Raw genomic sequence first — 19,290 nt, 5'->3', positions numbered from 1 at the left:
ATTGAAATGAAAAGTTGGGGGATTTGGCAAGCATTCCTGGAGAACAAGGTGCTGTTCTTTTCTACCCTTATTTCTGCCCCTCCCTGTGTTGTTGTTTTTTTAGCATTATTTTAAGCTGAAAGGACCTAACCCCGCAATCCCCATAGGGTTATGGTCTCTTTATTCATGGTTTCATTATCCGCGGTAACGGATTCCCCGTGAATAACGAGGGCCACCTGGAGTAGGAGCAAGTGCCCTGTCAGCTGAGCAAAGAGGCACCTTTCCCAAGTGGCGGTTCTCTTATATTTTGCAAGGGGAGAACAACTGGCCCTTGCTAGCCCGAGTACAGCATCCCTCCAGTGGCTGTTGCTGGTGTCTAGCTTATGTTTTTGTTCTGAAGATTGTGAGCCCTTTGGGGACAGGGGCGATTTTATTTATCTTTATTTTGTGTGTAAACTGCTTTGAAAACTTTTGTTGGAAAGCGGTATATAAATATGAGTAGTAGTTGGCTGTTGCCTTGATGCCCTCCTTCTGGACTTCCTGGAAGCGTCTGTCTGGCCGCCGTGGGAAGCAGTAGGGGGCTAGGCTAGATAGAAATAGGAACAGAGGAAGCTGCCATATACTGAGTCAGACCCTGGGTCCCTCTAGCTCAGTATTGTCTACCCAGACTGGCAGCAGCTTCTCCAAGGTTGCAGGCAGGAATCTCTCTCAACCGTATCTTGGAGATGCTGCCAGGGAGGGAACTTGGAACCTTCTGCTCTTCCCAGAGCAGCCCCATCCCCTGCTGAGGGGAATATCTTCCAGTGCTCACACATGGAGTCTCCCATTCATATGCCACCAGGGTGGACCCTGCTTAGCTAAGGGGACAAGTCCGGCTTGCTCCCACCAGACCAGCTCTCCTCCCTGACCCAGCTGAGTCCGCTCCGTCAGGGCTCTTCTTATGCCCCTGTGAATGCTGCCTCCACCAGTCACAGGGCGAGGCTCCATGCTGTTCCCGGCCCCTCTCAGTCAGCGGTGGGCACAGATCTAAGGGAACAAGGGCCATTTCCATCCTAGGAGATTTGCAGCACTTGAAGGGTTGCAAAGTGTAACGGAGTGAGGCAGTGGTTTTGAAACCGGGAGCACAGCAGTTCTCACGCCGTAATCTGCAGCGTTTTTTCCAGGCAGGGAACTTCCATACTCCACCTCTGGGATGCATCCACTGGGGGCCCCTCTTCCTCTTCTATCTCAGGCCAATGGGGTTTTCAGAGGGAGAGAGGGGGTCGCTGATGTGACAGAATTTATTTATTTTTTAACAATTTCTCGGTGCATTTGCACAGATTGGCCAGGAGGGGGAAGCACCACTGAATGGGCTTGCACCTTTGCACCAACACCATTTTTTTTTAAAAAAAATTAAATTAAAGGGAAGGGAAGGGGTTGTAGAGGAGCCGCAAGAAAAAATAATCAGGAGGTTGGAGAAAGGAGACGATTCCCCTGCACCATTGTAAGCAGCCTGCAGCGGGGGGGGGGGGATGGGGGCTGTTCCCCTTCCCTCCATATGCAGTGCCTGCCACTGCCCCTGCCCCGCCCCATCATAAGTGCTGAACATTTAAAGAGGCAGGAGGAAGCAGAAGATGTCTTTCAGAACAAATATAAAAATCTGTCCAGACTGCCACACGTCGTAAGCGCGTTAAGTACACATGTAGCATCCCTAACACGGAAAAATACAGCTAGTTGCCTGAGATGCATTAACAGCATTGTAGGGCAAAATCGCATCATCTTCTGTTTCGAATCCAGGCGTGGGGGACGTGGATGGCACCCTTCTTACAATCTGGGCAGGCTCTCCACAGAAACGTTGTGAGTATGTTCCAGCGTGGAAAACACCGAGGAGCCATGTCTGAGCTCTGCAACCTATTTACAATTTCTGGCAGTTTGCTTTAGTGGATGCCCCACGAGCCACCCTCAAATTCCCTATGAACTTTGTTTCCTCCCCTGCCACCCCTGCTCTGTATACTGGCCACTGTGGTCCCGTGGAACCTTCTGCAACATCGCATGTTCTTCTCAGAGCTTTGATTTGTTTATGCTTCCAGACAAGCCAATGCAGCTGAATCAGTCCCTCTTCATGCTGGGGGGGCACAGCGGGTACGTGTTGCAGCCAGACATCATGCGGGATGACCTTTTTGACCCTTTCGACAAGAGCAGCCTGAAGCTGGTGGAACCCATCACGATTCAGCTGCAGGCAAGCGAATGGGGTGTCTTGAGGGGAGGGGTGCACACAGAGACCAGGCTGGCCCCTCGCCATGGCCCGTCCAGCGCTTGGGGAAATGTGCCGTTTCCTGCACAAGCCTCACCATTTGCATCTGACTCCATCCAACCTTCCTCCCCACAGATCCTCGGGGCCCGGCACCTCCCCAAGAATGGCCGCAGCATCGTCTGCCCCTTTGTGGAGGTGGAGGTCTGCGGTTCGGAGTTTGACAACAGCAAAAACAAGACGGATGTCGTAGGTGAGGGGGCTGGTCTCCGGAGCGAGAGCCTGCTGCATCAGAGACGGAGACCCACAGAGCAGAACTGGTTGAGTTCCTCTCTCAGGGTCGTTCCTCTCACAAAAGCAGGGGCTTCCCCTCCCCACACGTCCTCTGCATCTCTTGCCCCAGGCTGGCTGGGTTCACACAGTCACAAGGATCCTGGATAAAAGGGTCATCATGATCAGTGAGCCCTGTGGCGCTGACTGTGAGGCCCCAGAACCACTCCGGTTCACCATCCTGCCGCCAGAGCAGAGCCCCGGGTTCTTGCCCTGAGCAGGGGACCCGACTCGAAGACCTCCGAGGCCCCTCCCAGCTCTGGCATCACACGGTTCTGTGTTTCACTCAACGGGCTGCTTTTGACTCCTTCCCTCGCAGCTGACAACGGCCTCAATCCTATCTGGCTGGTCAAGCAGTTTGTCTTCGACGTCAACAACCCCGAATTTGCCTTCCTGCGCTTTGTGGTCTACGAGGAGGACATGTTCAGCGACCCCAACTTCCTGGCGCAGGCCACCTTCCCCATCAAGGGCCTCAAAACAGGTACGGGCTGAATCCCCCACCTTCCCTCTCTGCCACCCCACTCCCTCTCTGACTCGGGGCAAGAAACCCACTTCCCTTGGCGGGTATTCTCCGCCGGGGTTCAGGCCAACATGGCCTATCCCACCACCATCCAGTCCCGGTGGCCAAATCTGCCGTGAAGAAGGCAGAGAAGCTGCATGGCCCAGCTGGTCTTCCTTGTCAGTCAGTCCTTTTTGCCGGGTGGGCCAGTCTGGACACCAGCCCGGGTGCCCACGCCACACGCCTGCGCCCTCAGGACTGGCCTTTTGGTGGTTTCAGCCGCAAGTCAGACGAGAGGCCGGGGCCACCGCTGCCCTGGCCCAGCAGCACCCCACACCTGCAGCCCCATCTCTGTGGGCAGACGGGGGCTGCTCAGTGAAGGCCATGATGGCAGAAGCCCCTCCGCTGACCCGTGCTGCCTGCATCGTTGTGGGGCCTCCAAGGCAGAGCAGCCGCTGCAGGATCTGGCCAGGGCTGCGGCTCTTCTTGCCACCCTCCCAGCAGGTGCAGGCGGACGCCAGCAGTGGCGCCTCTTCCTTCTATCCTCCAGTTTCCCCCATTTCCTTTGCGTGTCCGCGGCTGAAACATTTCTTCGCAGATGGGCCCACCTGCTGAGGTTAGGAACACAGGAAGCTGCCATGTACCCAGTCAGACCCCAAAGGTCCCTCTCGCTCAGTCCAAGGATTCAGGCAGGAGTCTCCCCCAGCCCTACCTGGAGATGCTGCCAGAGAGGGAACTGTGGGCCCTCCGCACATGCAGATGCTCTTCCACTGAGGGGCATATCTGACCGTGCCCACATGTAGTCTCCCACACTCAAATGCACACCGAGCCGGACCCTGCTTAGCAAAGGGGCCCATTCGTGCTCACCACCACAAGACCAGCTCTCCTCCCTCTCCTTGCCTGAACGAAGCCTGCAGTCATCAAGGGTGAGATGCTGGAGGGGGGGAGACGGGGGGAGAGAGAGAGGGTCAGTGAGCCCTGGGGTGCCTGCCCAGCAGTGCAGGGGTGGCGACAGGTCAGCCAGCGAAGGACCCGCCCCTGCTGGGTGCACACTCCATCCTGCCTCGCGGATGTGCAAGCAGTGCTGTGCGGCCCAGAACGGGGAGCAGAGCGGCGCCTGCGCAGGGAAGTGGGCCGGCCAGGTTGCTGGCGCTGGGCTGGCTGAGGGGAGGGCATCTCGTTGCCACATGCCGCAAACGGCAACCAGCTGGCACTAAGATCACTTGATGACTTTTGTTGGGGGACGATCAAAAGATTTTTGGAAGCCTCAATAATGTGCCCAGTGCCTACTGGATCACCACCCTTGGATGTCCATGGCGAATCGGCAGCTTCCAACTGCAGAAGAGAAGAACTCTAGACGGAGGTAAATCCAGTCTGATTGATTAGGACAGGCCATAAGATGTTGGGGTGACTGGTTTGGCTGAGCTCTTCCGCGTTCTGATGTAGAGAACTGGGGGTCCTGACTAAACGGAGACCCCTGCCTGCAGGTTACAGGTCGGTGCCCCTGAAGAACAGCTACAGCGAGGACCTTGAACTTGCTGCCCTGCTGCTCCACATAGAAATAGTCAATGCCAAGGTAAGCAACTTGCTCGCACCGTCCGACAGGCCCGTTGCCAGCACCGGCAGCCTGGACTCCTTGCATGTGAAGATCGTTGCAGCTGCCACACCACACAAGTCTGAATGACTGCTCAGAAGGGAAAAGGGGCCTGCAGAAATTAATGGCAGAGCGCTTCCATCTCCATAAACCCAGCTTGTTTAGCTGAGCTCCTCCAGATTGAGAGAACTGGGGGTTCTGACAAAACGGAGACCTTTCCCTGCAGGTTACAGGTCAGTAATCTGCCCTGTAAAGACCTCTTCCATCTCCATAAACCCAGCTTAGAGTCAGTAGCTGACCCACTGTGCCACAGCATATCCGCCTCGTAACTTTGCACGCACACAAGTTGTGTGAGTTACACACATGCAGAATTTGCTGAAATGATGTTACATGAGAGGCAGCCTGTTGGAAATTTCGACTGTTTCCAGTGGGCTTCCTCTCACGTAACAACATTTCAGTAAATTCTGCATTTGTGTAACTTGCACAGCTTGCGTGCCTGCAAGGGCTAGGCGGACGCACCATTGCGCAGTAGGTCAGCCACTGTGTTAAAGGAAGTTCAGAGGCAAGAGCCATGATTGCCCGTCTGAGGCTTTTACACAGGATTTGGGTGACCCCTTTTCTACAAAAGCATGCATTTTCCTCCAGTAGTACATGTTTTGGTCATGATGCCCAGCACTCTAGTAAACAGGGCCAGCTCAGCGTTGCAGTTCGCTTCAGGTCTCCCCTTGTCAACTTACCCATTACCTCCTCAGTCCTTTTCATGCCCGGGATGGAATAATCTCTTGGTGTTCTCTGTAAAGTCTTTCAGCTCAGGCCTAGTCCAGGCCCCACCAGCGCCTGAGGCAGCCACATTCTTGTGACGCATGGAACACACCGCAGAGGAATTTCCCTCTGCACAGACCCTCCTCCTCCTCCTCCTCTTCCTTGACAGCCCTTCCAAGACTTGGCCTCATGAGTGCACCCCAGAAGAATTTCCCTCTCGCCCTCTCTGCTTCGCTGTTTCTCCTCCACACCCCTTCCCACCCCGTTTCCTTGCCTTCTCTCCCTGGTGTTGGTGGTGGCCACCGTGGCGTCTCCTCCCAGTTGCCAGTCTTCCATTCCTCCTGCCTTTTGGGAAGAGGACTCACCCTTGCTGCTGCTTCATTCACTGCCGGTTGCCTTTTCAAAAGGCAAGGAGAGCATAGAGATGGACTTCTTCGACAAAGCAGCAGTCAGGGCCAAAGGAGGTCTGGTGAGGCGAGGAGGGCAGTGCACAGCACCACCTCCATCACTGGAGGCTGCCACCTCGCAGTGGCACATAATGACAGTCCTGCTGGATCCGGCCCAAGGAAGCCCATCCAGTCCAGCATCCTGTTTCCCATAGTGGCCCACCAGATGCCTCTGGGAAGCCCACAGGCAAGAGCTTAGGCCCTCTCTCCGGCTGTTGCTTCCACCCCACCCCCCAGCAACTGGTATTCAGAGACATCTTGAATGCCTCTGGTGGCCCTCAGAGTAGTAGCCATTGATAGACCTGTCTTCCGTGGATTTATCTAAGCCCCTTTTAAAGCCATCCAGGCTCGTGGCTGTCACCACATCCCATAGCAAGAGAAGTCCACAAATTAATTATGTACTGCATGAAAAAGTACTTCCTTTTGTTGGTCGTCAATTTCCTGGCCTTCAGTTTCATGGGATGGCCCTGGCTCTAGTGTTGAGCGAGAGGGATAAACATTCCTCTCTCTCTCTCCACTTTCTCCACACCATGCATGAGTTTATAGACCTCTATCATGTCTCCCCATAGTTGCCTCTTTTCCAAACTTAAAAAGGGTCTCATCTACATACCTTGCTGCCTCCCTGAGCTTCTCCAGGTCAGCCACCTTGGCTCCGAGGGAACAAACCTGTTTCCTGAGAGCCAGGAGCTCTTTTCACTGAGTGCACACCCAGGACTTCTGCTCCTCAAGCAGACAGTCATACCTGCAAAACTGTGCAGTACACTGAGAACTACCTACCCCCTTCCCTGCTGGCATTCTATATTCATAGCTGTTTTTATTGCCTGTTGAGAACAGGGATTCTCAACGTTGGGTTGCCAGATGTTATTGGACTTCAACTCCCATAATCCCCCCAGCTCCAGTGGCCTTTGGTTGGGGATTATGGGAGTTGAAGTCTAATAACATCTGGCAACCCAACATTGAGAATCCCTGATTAAATCGAACAGTGAGAGCTTGTTTACTTGAAACAAGTAACATGAGTTTCGGGTAGTATGCAAATATGCTAAGTAAATAACTACAATGGTTTTTACTTCTAGTTATATTTGATGGCCATATTTGATGTTCCGAGCTGCCATTTCCATTTCACATAATTGGAATCCTTGGACAGACACATTTTTGTACGCTGGGCCATCTTCCATCACACAGAGGAAATACATACAAGCACAATTTTTCTTTTCCTATTTTTATACCAGTTTTCTTTGTAAGCTGCTTAGTGATTTTACATGTCCCTGCCGAATGCAGCTTTCCGAAATGGCCAGGCAACTGCTCTCCTCCAGGCCTGTGCCAGCTGTGAGGGCTGAGAGCCTGAGTCTCTGCCGATTTGTCTGCTTCCCAGGAGGAAGATGATGAGAACCTCTACTCCTCCATCCAGCAGCTGCGTGACCGGGCCAACGAGCTCTCCAACCAGGTGTCCAGCTTTGAGCACAGCAACAGCTGTGACTCGCGTTACCAGCAGAGGCTGGACGAGCTGCGGGCAGCCCAGGAGCGGCTCATGGAGCTGACGGAAGTGCGCAACAGGAAGTGAGTTCAGGCCACGAGGCACCCTGTCCCACTGGGCGAGAACAGCTCCTCCCTGGCTTGCCAGGTCCTCTTCCACAGCCCACTGCTGGGTTCCCCTTCTTCCCTGTTAGTGTACAGTGAGGGAAATAAGTATTTGATCCCCTGCTGATTTTGTCCGTTTGCCCTCTGACACAGAAATGACCAGGCTATAATTGGAATGGTAGGTTTATTGTAGCTGTGAGAGACAGAATAACAACAAACAAACCCTCAAAAGCCCAGTGCCCAAAAGTCAGCGATGGATTTGCATTGTAGTGAGGGAAATAAGTATTCGATCCCTTCACAAAAGGGATTTTCTATGGGATTAAGGTCTGGAGACTGGCTGGGCCACTCCAGGACCTTCATGTGCTTCTTCTTGAGCCACTCCTTTCTTGCCTTGGCTGTGTGTTTTGGGTCATTGTCATGCTGGAATACCCATCCACGACCCATTCTCAATGCCCTGAGCAGAAAAACACCCCCAAAGCATAATGTGTCCACCTCCATGTTTGACGGTGGGGATGGTGTTCTTGGGCTCATAGGCAGCATTCCTCCTCCTCCACACGCGGCGAGTTGAGTTGATGCCAAAGAGCTCGATTTTGGTCTCATCTGACCACAACACTTCCGCCCAGTTCTCCTCTGGATCATTCAGATGTGCATTGGCAAACTGCAGACGGGCCTGTACATGTGCTGCCTTGAGCAGGGGGACCTTGCGGGCACTGCAAGATTTCAGTCCTTCACGGCGTAGTGTGTTACCAATTGTTTTCTTGGTGACTATGGTTCCAGCTGCCCTGAGATCATTGACAAGTTCCCCCCGTGTAGTTCTGGGCTGCTTTGTCACCGTTCTCATGATCATTGCAACTCCACGAGGTGAGATCTTGCATGGAGCCCCAGACCGAGGGAGATTGACAGTTGTTTTGTGTTTCTTCCATTTGCGAGTTATCGTGCCAACTGTAGTCACCTTCTCACCAAGCTGCTCGGCGATAGTCTTGTAGCCCAGTCCAGCCTTGTGCAGGTCTACAACCTTGTCCCTGACATACTTTGACAGCTCTTTGGTCTTGGGCATGGTGGTGAGTTTGGAAGCTGAGTGATTGCTTGCTTCTATGGACAGGTGTCTTTTATACAGGTACTGTAACAAGCTGGGATTAGGAGCACTCCCTTACAGAGGGTGTTCCTCATCTCAGCTCGTTACCTGCATATAGTGAAAAGACACCTGGGAGCCTGAAATCTTGCTGGTTGATAGGGGATCAAATACTTATTTCCCTCACTACAATGCAAATCCATCGCTGACTTTTGGGCACTGGGCTTTTGAGGGTTGGTTTGTTGTTATTCTGTCTCTCACAGCTACAATAAACCTACCATTCCAATTATAGCCTGGTCATTTCTGTGTCAGAGGGCAAACGGACAAAATCAGCAGGGGATCACACACTTATTTCCCTCACTGTACAGTGTTCTTCCACTGCTGCTGCTGCAGTCTCAGGCCTGTTTCACCAGGCTGGGGTGCTTTGGCTTCCTGTGGGCGGAGAGCCGCTCTGCTCTCTAAACTCTGTGGAAGGCACTCCAAAGCAGTGGGGCTGCCACACGCAAAGTCACTTCAGACACCATGCAGAACCACCGCTAAATCCCGGTGCTGCATGATGGACCCGAGCCCCAGGAGCATGCGCTCTCCCCCTTCCCCTTCCCACACAAGCATCTGCTTCTGGTTTAGATTAGGAAAAAACAAGATTGCTCAGGCAGCCCAAAGCAACCAGTCTGGGTTGATTCTAACCCACTGACTTGAAATAAACTGCTGTCTGTAACTCAGGTTCTCAGTGGTGGTCTTCAGGATTTAACAAGAGAAGAGCAACTGTCCCCGTCCAGCTCCAACCAAGCATCCCTCCGGTGGCTGTTGCTTACGTGTTTTGTTTTTGTGTTAGATTGTGAGCCTTTTGGGCAGGAGCCCTCTTACTCAGTTATTGTTTGTTTTTCTGTGTAACCAGCTTTAAGAACCATGGTTGAAAAGCAGTATATAAATATTCATAATAGTCAGCTCAGAGTTACAGATGTCCTTTATTCTAACCTAAATCAGAAGCAGATGCTTGCATGAGTTGGGGGAAGGAGAACATGTGCCCCGAGGCGCAGGGACATTGCCCGGAACCAGGCCTTACCTGTGGTTCTGGGTGACGTCTAACTGAGCTCTCCGTCAAAGATAGAAGTGGCCAAAACACGAGCCCTGAATGGCTTGGACCCAGGGTACTTAAGAGAGCACCGCCTTCTTCTTCATGAACCCTGCCACCTATTCAGATCATGGAGGAGGTCTGGGGGTTGTTACCACCGGCTCAAACCAGATCTTCGCTAGGGTTGCCCCGGGGCTCTGGAACACACTCCCACATGAAATCAGAACCTCCCCATCTCTGGCTGTTTTTAAGCGACTCCTGAAAGCGCACCCATGTGTTAAAGCTTTATTGGCTATTTTAATTGGTTGTATATGATTTAAGGTTTTAACTGTTGTGTTTTAATTTGTAAACCATCCAGAGATTTTATATGGGGTGATATATACATACAATAAATAAATGAGGCAGAGTTGCCCCCGCAAAGTGCAAGTAAGCATCTGTTGTGTTCTCCTCCGCTAAAAGCAGAGGGTTCCCAGTGCACCTTTAGCTGAACTGGTTTAATTAGGAAGGGCTGGACTTGTCTTGGAGGGCAGTTCTTGGGCCATGCAGCCTGAATCGTGTCCTTTTTCCAATGCAGGTTGATGGAGAAAAAGAAGCGAGACAGGCAGCTGGCCAACAGGCGTAACTGAAGCAGTCCCAAGCCCACATTCCTGGCTTGCCCCTCCCTGTGAGGGGCCTGGAGCAGCCTCCCCACTCCCTCACCAGACCCCAAGGTGGCCTTTGACACCAGCCGTTGCCTGGACCCTGCTCTGCCACCAAAGTCCCGGCTGGCTGGCTGGGGCAGAGGCCCACGTGGCTGCTGTCCACAGAGCAGGAGGACTCCCCAGCCGTGTTGGCAAGCAGGCAGCCCACCTTGCCCGCCCACCTCCCTGGCTCAGTGGGCACAAATGCCAGCTAGGACTGAGGACCGGCCGTTCCCCAGCTCCTCTTACAGACATTCCAGGTGGATCTCCTCCGCGAAACGTTGGGCTGGGCTCCCTTGCAGTCCATAGTATTTTCCTCCCACGGGGCACATGCGGAGAGAGGCCTTGCATTTTTATTTTTATTTTTATTTTGGTTGCAACTTGAAAGAGTGTCGGTGGCAGATGTCTTTTACCTCCCAAGCTACTTTTTTCTTGCACATTGCAAACCTGCAGCAGCTGGCTGAGAAGAGGCCAAAGGACCGGAACTGTAGGAAGGAGGGCATGGAAGGGGTTGATGGAAGTCATGGCTGGATCAAGGACTAGGACGACAAGAGTTGAGGAAGGAGAAGGAGAGGGGTGGCGCCACAGAAAAGGTTGAATAGGTTGATTGGAGGCGGGGGAAGGAGGCCAGGATTGAGAGTCACCCTTTGCTTCAGGATCACAGGGTTTCAGGCTGCTATAGCACAGATAAATCTCCCCATTTTTAACCCCATCCTTAAGCACAAGCCCCAATGCGACCAACACAACCTTGCTGCCAAGCACAGCTTGACCCTCTCCCCATTTCAACAGGGGTCATTCCCTAGTCAATGTGCAGCCTCACTCTATTTATTTATTTATTGTAGGGAAAGAGGGCAAATGTCTCTCTCCCCCTTGCCTTTCGGAGCCTTAATTGGAAAGCATTTCCTGAACCTCCTACTGCAGAGAGCAGATGCTGCCCCCTTCAAGCTCAACGGGCGTTGGGGTCCTCAGCTGCTGCCAGATGGCCACTCCCATCCTCTCCAGCGTTTGGCTTTTCTGGCTGGGGCTGGTGGTGGGAGTGGTCATCCAACCACAAACCGCTGGGGAAGGCCTTCTAGAACAGCGGGCAGCATCGGTCCCAGGCTCTTGCCAGCAACTGCCAGGCACAAGGCCAATGGACAGCTTGTCTGCTCTTACTGGCCAGGCAGAGCCTTCTGCTTTTATATATCCTTCCCAGAGTTAGAGAGTCTCACTTACTTATCACAGTCTTAAAGGAAGTGAGAGGGCTATTCAGCCCCACCCCAAAATGTCACCAATCTCGCGGGAACACTTTCGCCATTACTTGGAACAGATGCTTCACTTCAAATGCCCATTTAGGTTGTATCCAGTGACCTCTGTTGCAGACCCAGCCAGAGGCATTTCTTCACACTGCTATAACCTTTCTTTTGGCTTGCTTCAAAATTCCTCACATGTTCCACACGTGCTTGCATTTTCACCTTGGAGACAGCTTCAAAGGAGAGATCCGCTGCAATTACCATACCTCGTAGCCTCTGAGAGAGAGCAGAGTCTTCAGCAGAGGAGGAGGTCCATTGCATCTGCCAGAACCAAGAATCGCCATTCCAGGAAGGAGATGAGGGGTCACCTAGACCTGCTTCCTATCCCTGATGAGTGCCTGCCCAGTCTCTAAGGAAGACCCCACATCCCATTACTGGACTGCTTCTGTACCCTGAAGAATTGCCAGCAGACTGGCCCAGTTCCTACTGCTGCTGTCTCTCCCCCTCTCTCCTGTAAGCTGCATTTGCCCTCTTCCAAAAGGGCTGTCATACAAACAGGCTCACACCTTTGCTGAGAGGCAGGCTGGGGAATTCTAGAGGAGGAACAGCTGGGAGGGAAGAACACCTGTAGCCTGTGTCTCTTCTGCAGAGGCTAGTCCAGAGCAGCGGGACATGACAAAAGGGGACCAGGTGCAGAGGGGAGGCGGCAGTTGTTGGTCTCTAGTAGAGCATTCAGCCTTTTGAGAAGCGCAGTGGCAGAGATGAGCTTCAAAAGCTCGCCTGCCTGCGCCGACTTCAAGTCTCCGACTGGGTTGTGGGGCCCCAAGCAAGATTTGGGCGTTCTGCTTAGCTGCTGCTTGTGCTTCCCTTTCCCACCCTCTGCAGCAGCAGAACCATGAATGCAACCCCAATCAGTCTGTGCACAGCTGTGCCCTTTAGTCAGATGGCAGAATTTGGACTGATGCCGGGAAAGGCAAGAGTCTCTTATCAGTATGCTGAATCAAAAGAAGAGTGGCGGCGACTCCAGCAGGGGCTTAGCTGGAGGCAACAGCCCCAACTGACAGCTGCAGAGAAGAGCACCAGACTTACCCTGATGTGTTTGTCCTTCACAATGCATGGAAGGTATCCTGGACCAGGTTACACTTCCCCATCGCTCCACAAGGACAGGCCGTGCCAATTGCAGCCGCTGCTGTGGGAGGAGCTTGTGGCAGGTCAGCACCTGGCCTCTACAATCCAGGATGTAGGCACACTTCTGGCGGTCTGGCACGGAGAGCTCTTTGGGAAGGACAACCTGGGGGCACCTGCTCCTCCACTGCCAGATACAAAGGCTCTTGCTTTTTAATTGGCTAGTGGGGGAGGAGAGCCGGCCATCTTAGATGGAGAAGGAGGAGGAAGTAAAAAGGACAAACTGGCTGAAAGCTGAATTTGGGCAGGAAACCAAAGGAGCTGCAGCAAAGTCCTATAGCCGGAGGGGACCGGAACCGAGAGTAACTACATCCCACAGAATGGTAGGACAGTTTGCAATAAAGATGGCCCTGGCTCCCTAGAGCAAGGAGGAGGTATAACTCGTTTGAAGATACCACCACACACACAAACAAACACACACACACTATAAGAGAGAGGCACTAGCTTCCAGACAATGAGGGTATTGTTATGCTAAACTTCCACTACTACTGTGAGACCTGTGCAAGGTACACTCGGTCATTTAACACGAGGTTCTTGGGTACCAGGGATGCATAGGCAAAGTGGGTCTAACTCCCAGAAGCCAACAGATCCTGCATAAATATAAGCAAGGTGTTCATGTACAGGCAGCAAAATGAGCTGCCAGGTCTGAAGAGGAACTTTATGGAACCGCTTGAGCTACTGAAATAATCTCCATCAAAGTCATAGGGACTTCCCTATAGTAGCAGTTGTACACATGGTTGTTCCAGACCTGTTTCAAGCCTGGTGTGCCCCTCTGAGAACAGAGACTCTGGGCTCAATACAGAAGAAAACTAGCAAGAAGTGCAAGCGAGCGGAGTGACAAGAGTCCAGCTCCTCAGAAGTGCATAAGCCTCTTCCCTTGACCAGATAGCATTTGGGGCCCTTTCATTTCCCTAAAGTCTTTCTTTAGTACTGATCTTCGAGTTCACTTGCTTGATTCAGTCGCTGGGAAAAGTGTGTCAGACTATTAAATGGGGGCTGTTGGATCAGCATCTGTTTTAAAAGCGCTTTCTGTGTTCCCAAGGATATCATTAGTGCCTAAGTGTACAACAACTGACTATGCAAAAAATATAAGGATTTGGTAATACACAGATGGGATGGGGAAAGAGGTCTAAAGGGAGAAGCAGAATCTTCTTTCTTGGCCGTTCTGAAGCTGGTAGCAGAAACATAAACTGAGCAGTTACCCAGCTGAGATATATTCTGCACAACCATGACTACAGACTTGTAGACAAACAAGTTGAAAAATCTTATCTTTCAATATTTTCATTATTAGTAGTAGTATTAACCTGTACCATTTTTAGATGTAAAGATAAGCTTTGAGAAGCAAGGGGAAACTCAGAAGCCAGCAAGAGGCTGGGCAGGGCAGGGCAGGGCAGGTAACCAACAAGAGGATGCAGCTTCAGTGCTCATCTCTTTAGGCAGAGCCCAGCATTTGAGGTGCCACGGAACAGTGTTTCTATATTCAGTGTACAGCAGCAGCAGCACCACTAGCTGAGCAGTGACACTCCAGGAAGAGTCGCAGCTCAACTAAGGAACAGTCAGGATTTCTGAGTTTACCCAGGTGCCAGCTGAAAGGAGGATGTTCCATGCCAGAACTGGTCTGGGATCTCAGCCACTCTCTTTTGCAGCCAGCTCTGGCTGACTCCTCAGGTGGCATGCAGTGGATGGGAGATAAGACGCTCCTTTCTTCAGAAATCATGTTGCTTTCACTCTCCTTCCTTTCTCATCAGCAGGAGCGAGGGGTTGAAAGGGAAATGTTGGAGCCAGCTGCTAGTTTAACAAAGAACACTCACAGAGGTAGAGCTCTGTGAAACCCTGTCGCTTCTAACCACTAGAACTGGAGGTGGCCTTTCTTCCATGGGGGGTGGGGGGGGAGAGCAGGTTCTTCAACCATTCCAAACCTTACCATCAGTATTTTTCGGAGGTTTCTCCCCCCCCCCCAATTTTTAAATTTACAATAGGTTTGAGGGGTGGAGCAAGTATATTCCCCTCTGAGGCAACTGCCACAAGAGCCATGCACTCCAATTTGCTTGTCAATCATGTCTTTGAGGTGGGAATCTTCTAGCTCTTCATTTCCACAGTTACAATACAGGGAGGGTAGAGTCAAGTAGGCAATGGGCTTGCATGGGATGGAAAGAGGAAAACCTGAGAAAGCAGCTGGCCTGCCAACAGGAAACACAGACCTGCAGAGAAGTCCCTACAGTACAGCACGACCGTCAGGTTCAGCATCTATACTGGCCTGCTGCAGATGGCTGAAGAGGAAGACCCACCTCTGCAAAGCGTGCAAACCTGGGAAACCCTCACCATTCAGAGCAGAGAGAATTCAAGAAGCACAAGGGAGTTGACAAAATGGACCAGCACTGTTGCTGGGAGACCATGTCCCTTCCAGTGTCACTCTGGGGAGAGACTCATGTATTCTTTGTATGAAAATAAATCTATTTAGCCAGTATTTATAAACAAAGCTCTGTGTCTAAATTTATGGCTGGCTCTTTTCCTTCCAATGGTGTACTTCTGCATTCACTGCACAAAACAGCTTCATCTGCTACTACAACAAATATTTATATAGTGCTTGCAGAAGTTCTCAATGCAGTTTACACAGAATAAATAAATAAAATGGGGGGGCACTTCCATCTTGTTGACAGAGGTGCCCCATCCCAAACTCCCTTCTCAGGCTCTCCTCCAGTTGCCTGGCTGCAGTCGACTGGGAGAAATGAGTAGGCCCTGCAAGCTTGAAACCTGCTTCTCTCTGGCTTATTGCTAAGCAGCAAGCCCTCTGGGCAGAAATCACATTGCTTCTGTATCTTGTCCAATTCTACACACCTGTGGCCATAACGAGAAGGGGGGGGTAGAAATACCGCCACTTCTATCCCCAGGACTTCCGTGTTCCCTCACATGCAATCTTTTAGCTTCATCCAAATGTAAAAACAACCAAGAGGAATGTGGAAATGCACAACCAACTGGGATGGATGGGTACGTACATGAACACCTTTTCCTCTTCAGCCCTGCATAGGGAGACATTCCTTGAAAAATAAAGACCAACACACAAATAAAGTCATATAGAAGGCTCTATTGGAAGACATGTTTTCAATCTGGAGATTGACACTGCCACATACAAAATATTTCTTCCCTTCTCCTGAGATTGTTTAAGGCAAAAGTTACAGAAAAGTTATAGCTGGCGGGAGCGGGGCTACACACTCATCCATACCCAGGAACTGAGAGGAGATAGCAACTGATCAAACCAGCAGCTTGACCAGAAATGGAATAACTGCCCACCAGATCAGCCCCAGAACAGACTAGTGAGATTATTCAACAAAAAGTCCCAGTCACTAGAATTCTTAGGCTAGCCCACAATGAAGTGAAATGGGAAAGTAACAAAATAAATTCTATAGATTCCATATAAACAGCAACAACCTTCATTAATTGCCACCATTATATTATTTATAGCTTCTAAGAGCCCATACAGATGCACCAAGATGAAGGCAGAGAAACCTGCTAAGTCATGGGGTTCTCAAACTTGGGTCCCCGATGTTGGACTTCAACTCCCATAATCCCCAGCCACAATGGCCTTTAGGGGTCTGCACGGAACCGCCACACTGCAGTCCGGCTCTGGGGTGGGGGGTAGCTTTAAGAGCGGCGGGAGGGTTTACCTACCCCTCCCGCCGCTTTCCCGCTCTGGCGCCGTAATGTAACAAGTAATTGGGGCGGCAGGATACCTCCCTGCCGCCCCTTCCCCAATCTTGCTCTAAAAAAACTCCCAGTAGTCCTTTGCGCGCGCACATGCCGCCCTGCGCCCCAATTACTCATTACATTACGGCGCCAGAGCGGGAAAGCGGCGGGAGGGGTAAGTAAACCCTCCTGCCACACTTAAAGCTACCCCCCACCCCCGAACTGAACCACCCAGGTCCGGACCAGTCCGGAGGCCTTTTCAATGGCCTCCGGACCGGTCCGGGTCCATCCCTAATGGCCTTCAGCCAAAGGCCATTGTAGCAAGTCCAACACCTGGGGACCCAGGTTTGAGAACCCCTGCCTTAGAGGGCTTCTGCATCACTGTCAAGCCTGCTTCACACCCACCCCAGGGGAGCAACAGCATCCTTTGAAAAGTGCTGAAAATCCTCAGTTTGTTCACAGGATACAGAGCAGGAAATCTCAGTAGAAACAGGTATAAACACCCAAGCTGGTGTAGAAGAAGAAAAAGCAGTAAAACCCACTTAATGGCTACATCTGACAAATGGGTACGTGTTTAAGGCACTTCACGGTCTCCCCATAAAACGTTTCATTGCACACAGTATTTACTAGATAGAAAGCCCAAAGACGGGGAGCTATTAAATAGACAGAACCCCTTGCAAGTTTCATGAAGAAGAACCAAAACTAAGAAGAGATAACCGATAAAGAAGATCAGTCCAACCCAAGGGAGACAAATGGCCAAGAAATTTTCACAGTGCTTGGAGGGGAGGTGAAGGGGGGGGGGGCAGCTGGTTTCTACAAGAAAGCACGAGAAATCTGAGTGAAGTTGAGTTTGCATCAAGGAGAGGAGAGGGATTCATGCAGGAGGACTGAGAGAATAACCAGGCCGGGCTGTTCAGAACACCCTTTAAATTATGGACGGGACAGGACGGGCCACCCAGGAGCCATTCTCTGCCTCCTCTGCATCCACCCTTCAGGGTGGGTGTTAGTACCCCAGGCCTCTCTCCCACATCTCCTTACGAGGGGTCAGAATCAGGGTTCCAGCAGCCAATACAAGTCGGACTAAAAGGTGCAGAGGCTCCAGGAACGACAGTGGAAGAGGCAGAGGCTCAGAGGGGACTCTGGGACACTGACTGAGGAACAGAGTCCTAGAATATGGTGCACCCAGCCTGCTCAGGAAAATTACATTTTCAACCCTTGGCGGAGCGGGCCTCTGCTATGTATGGGTTGCAAAGGAAAAATTAGAGGGAAGAATGGAAGGGCAAAGGCAGAAATGGTCAGAGTCCCCTTTATCTTCTCCCTAGATCACCGTAATGGCCAAGAAATGGCTTTAAGAAATGCTTAAAGTGCATTTCTAGCCAGATACACAACGCCACCAAGAAACATCTGAAGCCTCAACCACCACCACCTAAGACTGGGGGCTTTCAACATGAGACACGACAGGCATGAATACAGAGCCGTCACGGATGCAAGGGGATCAAGAAAGAAATGGGAGCGTGCAGGAGAGTAGCAGTTGCTGGTCCCTTGAGATTGCAGGTCAAACCCAGAACTCCTTAATGAAAGGGTTTCTTGCTCTCAAGACATTTCCTTCCTCCCCCATTACTAAGGAGGAAGAATTTTCACTGAGTTTTGGATTCATGGAATTCAGTGCAGGTAAAAAGCAAGGGGGCTGGAGACCTTGCCTGGTTCAGAGCTACAGCCTGAGAGTCACAGTCCAAACCTGAGGCTGAGCTTCTGTTTTCCTGAGCTATAGTCCAAAGGATGTGCCAGTGGCCAAGAACATCTGGGAGATGGTTCGCCGGAGAGGGCGTGGGAACCATTAGGACAAGGTGTGGAAATTCTTGCATCAAGATTATTCCCACACTGCTGACAGGCCTGAGCTTGCAGAAGGTACACATCACCACCTGCCCAACGCAAAGCTATTTCGCCAATTCCTTCTCCCAACAAGCGATTTTGCAAACAGCACAGGAGAAGTTTCGGAAGAGGACAGCAAGCTTCTTCACTTCTGTCCTGCTTCATTAGGGCTGTTGGTGGCATCATTTATAAAGTCATTTATAAAGTGCCATTTTCTTGCTTTGGTACATGTACATGTAGGCGTCGCAGAAGAGGCGTTTGGCAACTCCTTCCATGTCCCGGGGCTGCTCCATGGCCAAGGCGGCCACCGGCATCTCCAGATATTTGGCGACCTCTGGGCACAGCGTCACAGTGGGAATGTTGAAGCCGTTCTCATCACCTGGGCCAATGAGAGGGGAAGGTGGCTTTGGAGGCCCAGACCATCCTGGGACACAAGAGGCCTTGGGTCTTATATCTGGACTGACCCTTTGCCTACCACAGGCAGGAACAGTCACCTTCTACAACAGCAAAGATTCTGGTGTCTGAAACCCTGCATATTCTGGGGGTGGGGCTTTTGTGCCCCATAATGATAGCATCACCTACATGCCAGCCCCACACTCCCACCCACTGTCTTGGAGCCATCAGCCTGCCTTGGGTTTCCTGCTTCTTGCACCACAAGCAGCAGAAAGATTTGTTGTGGGGGCAGGGACAATCACAGTGCACAAAACGGAAGAAAGGGAGGCTCAGCAGGCTGGTGGGAGCAGCTCGACTGGCCTCAGGTGGCTCCAGCTACTGAGGAACAGGGGGGCATGTGCTCCTTCCTGTAGCCTCCCCTTCCTTTGACATCCCATATAGCCCTGCGGGAAAAGCACAAGGCCAGCACTCAACTGACTTAGCGTCCTCACATTGATGGCGGAGTGCTGTGGGACTCGGCCCCTCCTATGGAGCACTGTAGACATGGCACGGCCTTCCTATCACTTTCAATTGCAACCACTCGCATGAAACTGGCTCCACTACCGGAGGAGAATCCTTTCCCTCCCCAGCACCCAAAAGCTTATTCCTATATGTTTTGGTGATGCTTGAAACAACTGGG

At 51.7% G+C, this 19,290-nt stretch overlaps 2 protein-coding genes across 3 annotated transcripts in view; one reads left to right on the top strand and one right to left on the bottom strand.

Annotated features, from left to right (window-relative positions):
- LOC128324958 (1-phosphatidylinositol 4,5-bisphosphate phosphodiesterase gamma-1-like) overlaps nucleotides 1-15,129 on the top strand; it is a 103,593-nt gene extending 88,464 nt beyond the window's left edge. Inside the window, exons 27-32 of the mRNA XM_053250208.1 lie at nucleotides 2,049-2,197; nucleotides 2,348-2,462; nucleotides 2,859-3,020; nucleotides 4,526-4,614; nucleotides 7,213-7,397; nucleotides 10,140-15,129. Coding sequence (XP_053106183.1) covers nucleotides 2,049-2,197; nucleotides 2,348-2,462; nucleotides 2,859-3,020; nucleotides 4,526-4,614; nucleotides 7,213-7,397; nucleotides 10,140-10,191 — 752 coding nt within the window. The 3' untranslated portion in view covers nucleotides 10,192-15,129. The remainder of the gene's footprint in view (nucleotides 1-2,048; nucleotides 2,198-2,347; nucleotides 2,463-2,858; nucleotides 3,021-4,525; nucleotides 4,615-7,212; nucleotides 7,398-10,139) is intronic.
- A 1,434-nt stretch (nucleotides 15,130-16,563) lies between these two features.
- Nucleotides 16,564-19,290, bottom strand: part of LOC128324961 (ubiquitin carboxyl-terminal hydrolase CYLD-like) — a 34,978-nt gene continuing 32,251 nt past the window's right edge. Inside the window, exon 16 of one of the 2 annotated variants that reach the window (XM_053250213.1) lies at nucleotides 16,564-18,642. In XM_053250213.1, the coding sequence (XP_053106188.1) occupies nucleotides 18,413-18,642 (230 nt within the window). In that variant the 3' untranslated portion in view covers nucleotides 16,564-18,412. The remainder of the gene's footprint in view (nucleotides 18,643-19,290) is intronic. The other variant, XM_053250214.1, reaches the window with a different exon arrangement.

Source organism: Hemicordylus capensis, chromosome 4 (assembly GCF_027244095.1).
Source record: "Hemicordylus capensis ecotype Gifberg chromosome 4, rHemCap1.1.pri, whole genome shotgun sequence".
NCBI lineage: Eukaryota > Metazoa > Chordata > Lepidosauria > Squamata > Cordylidae > Hemicordylus > Hemicordylus capensis.
Note: the sequence above shows the minus strand (reverse complement) of the source record. Positions and strands in the feature narration are given on the sequence as shown.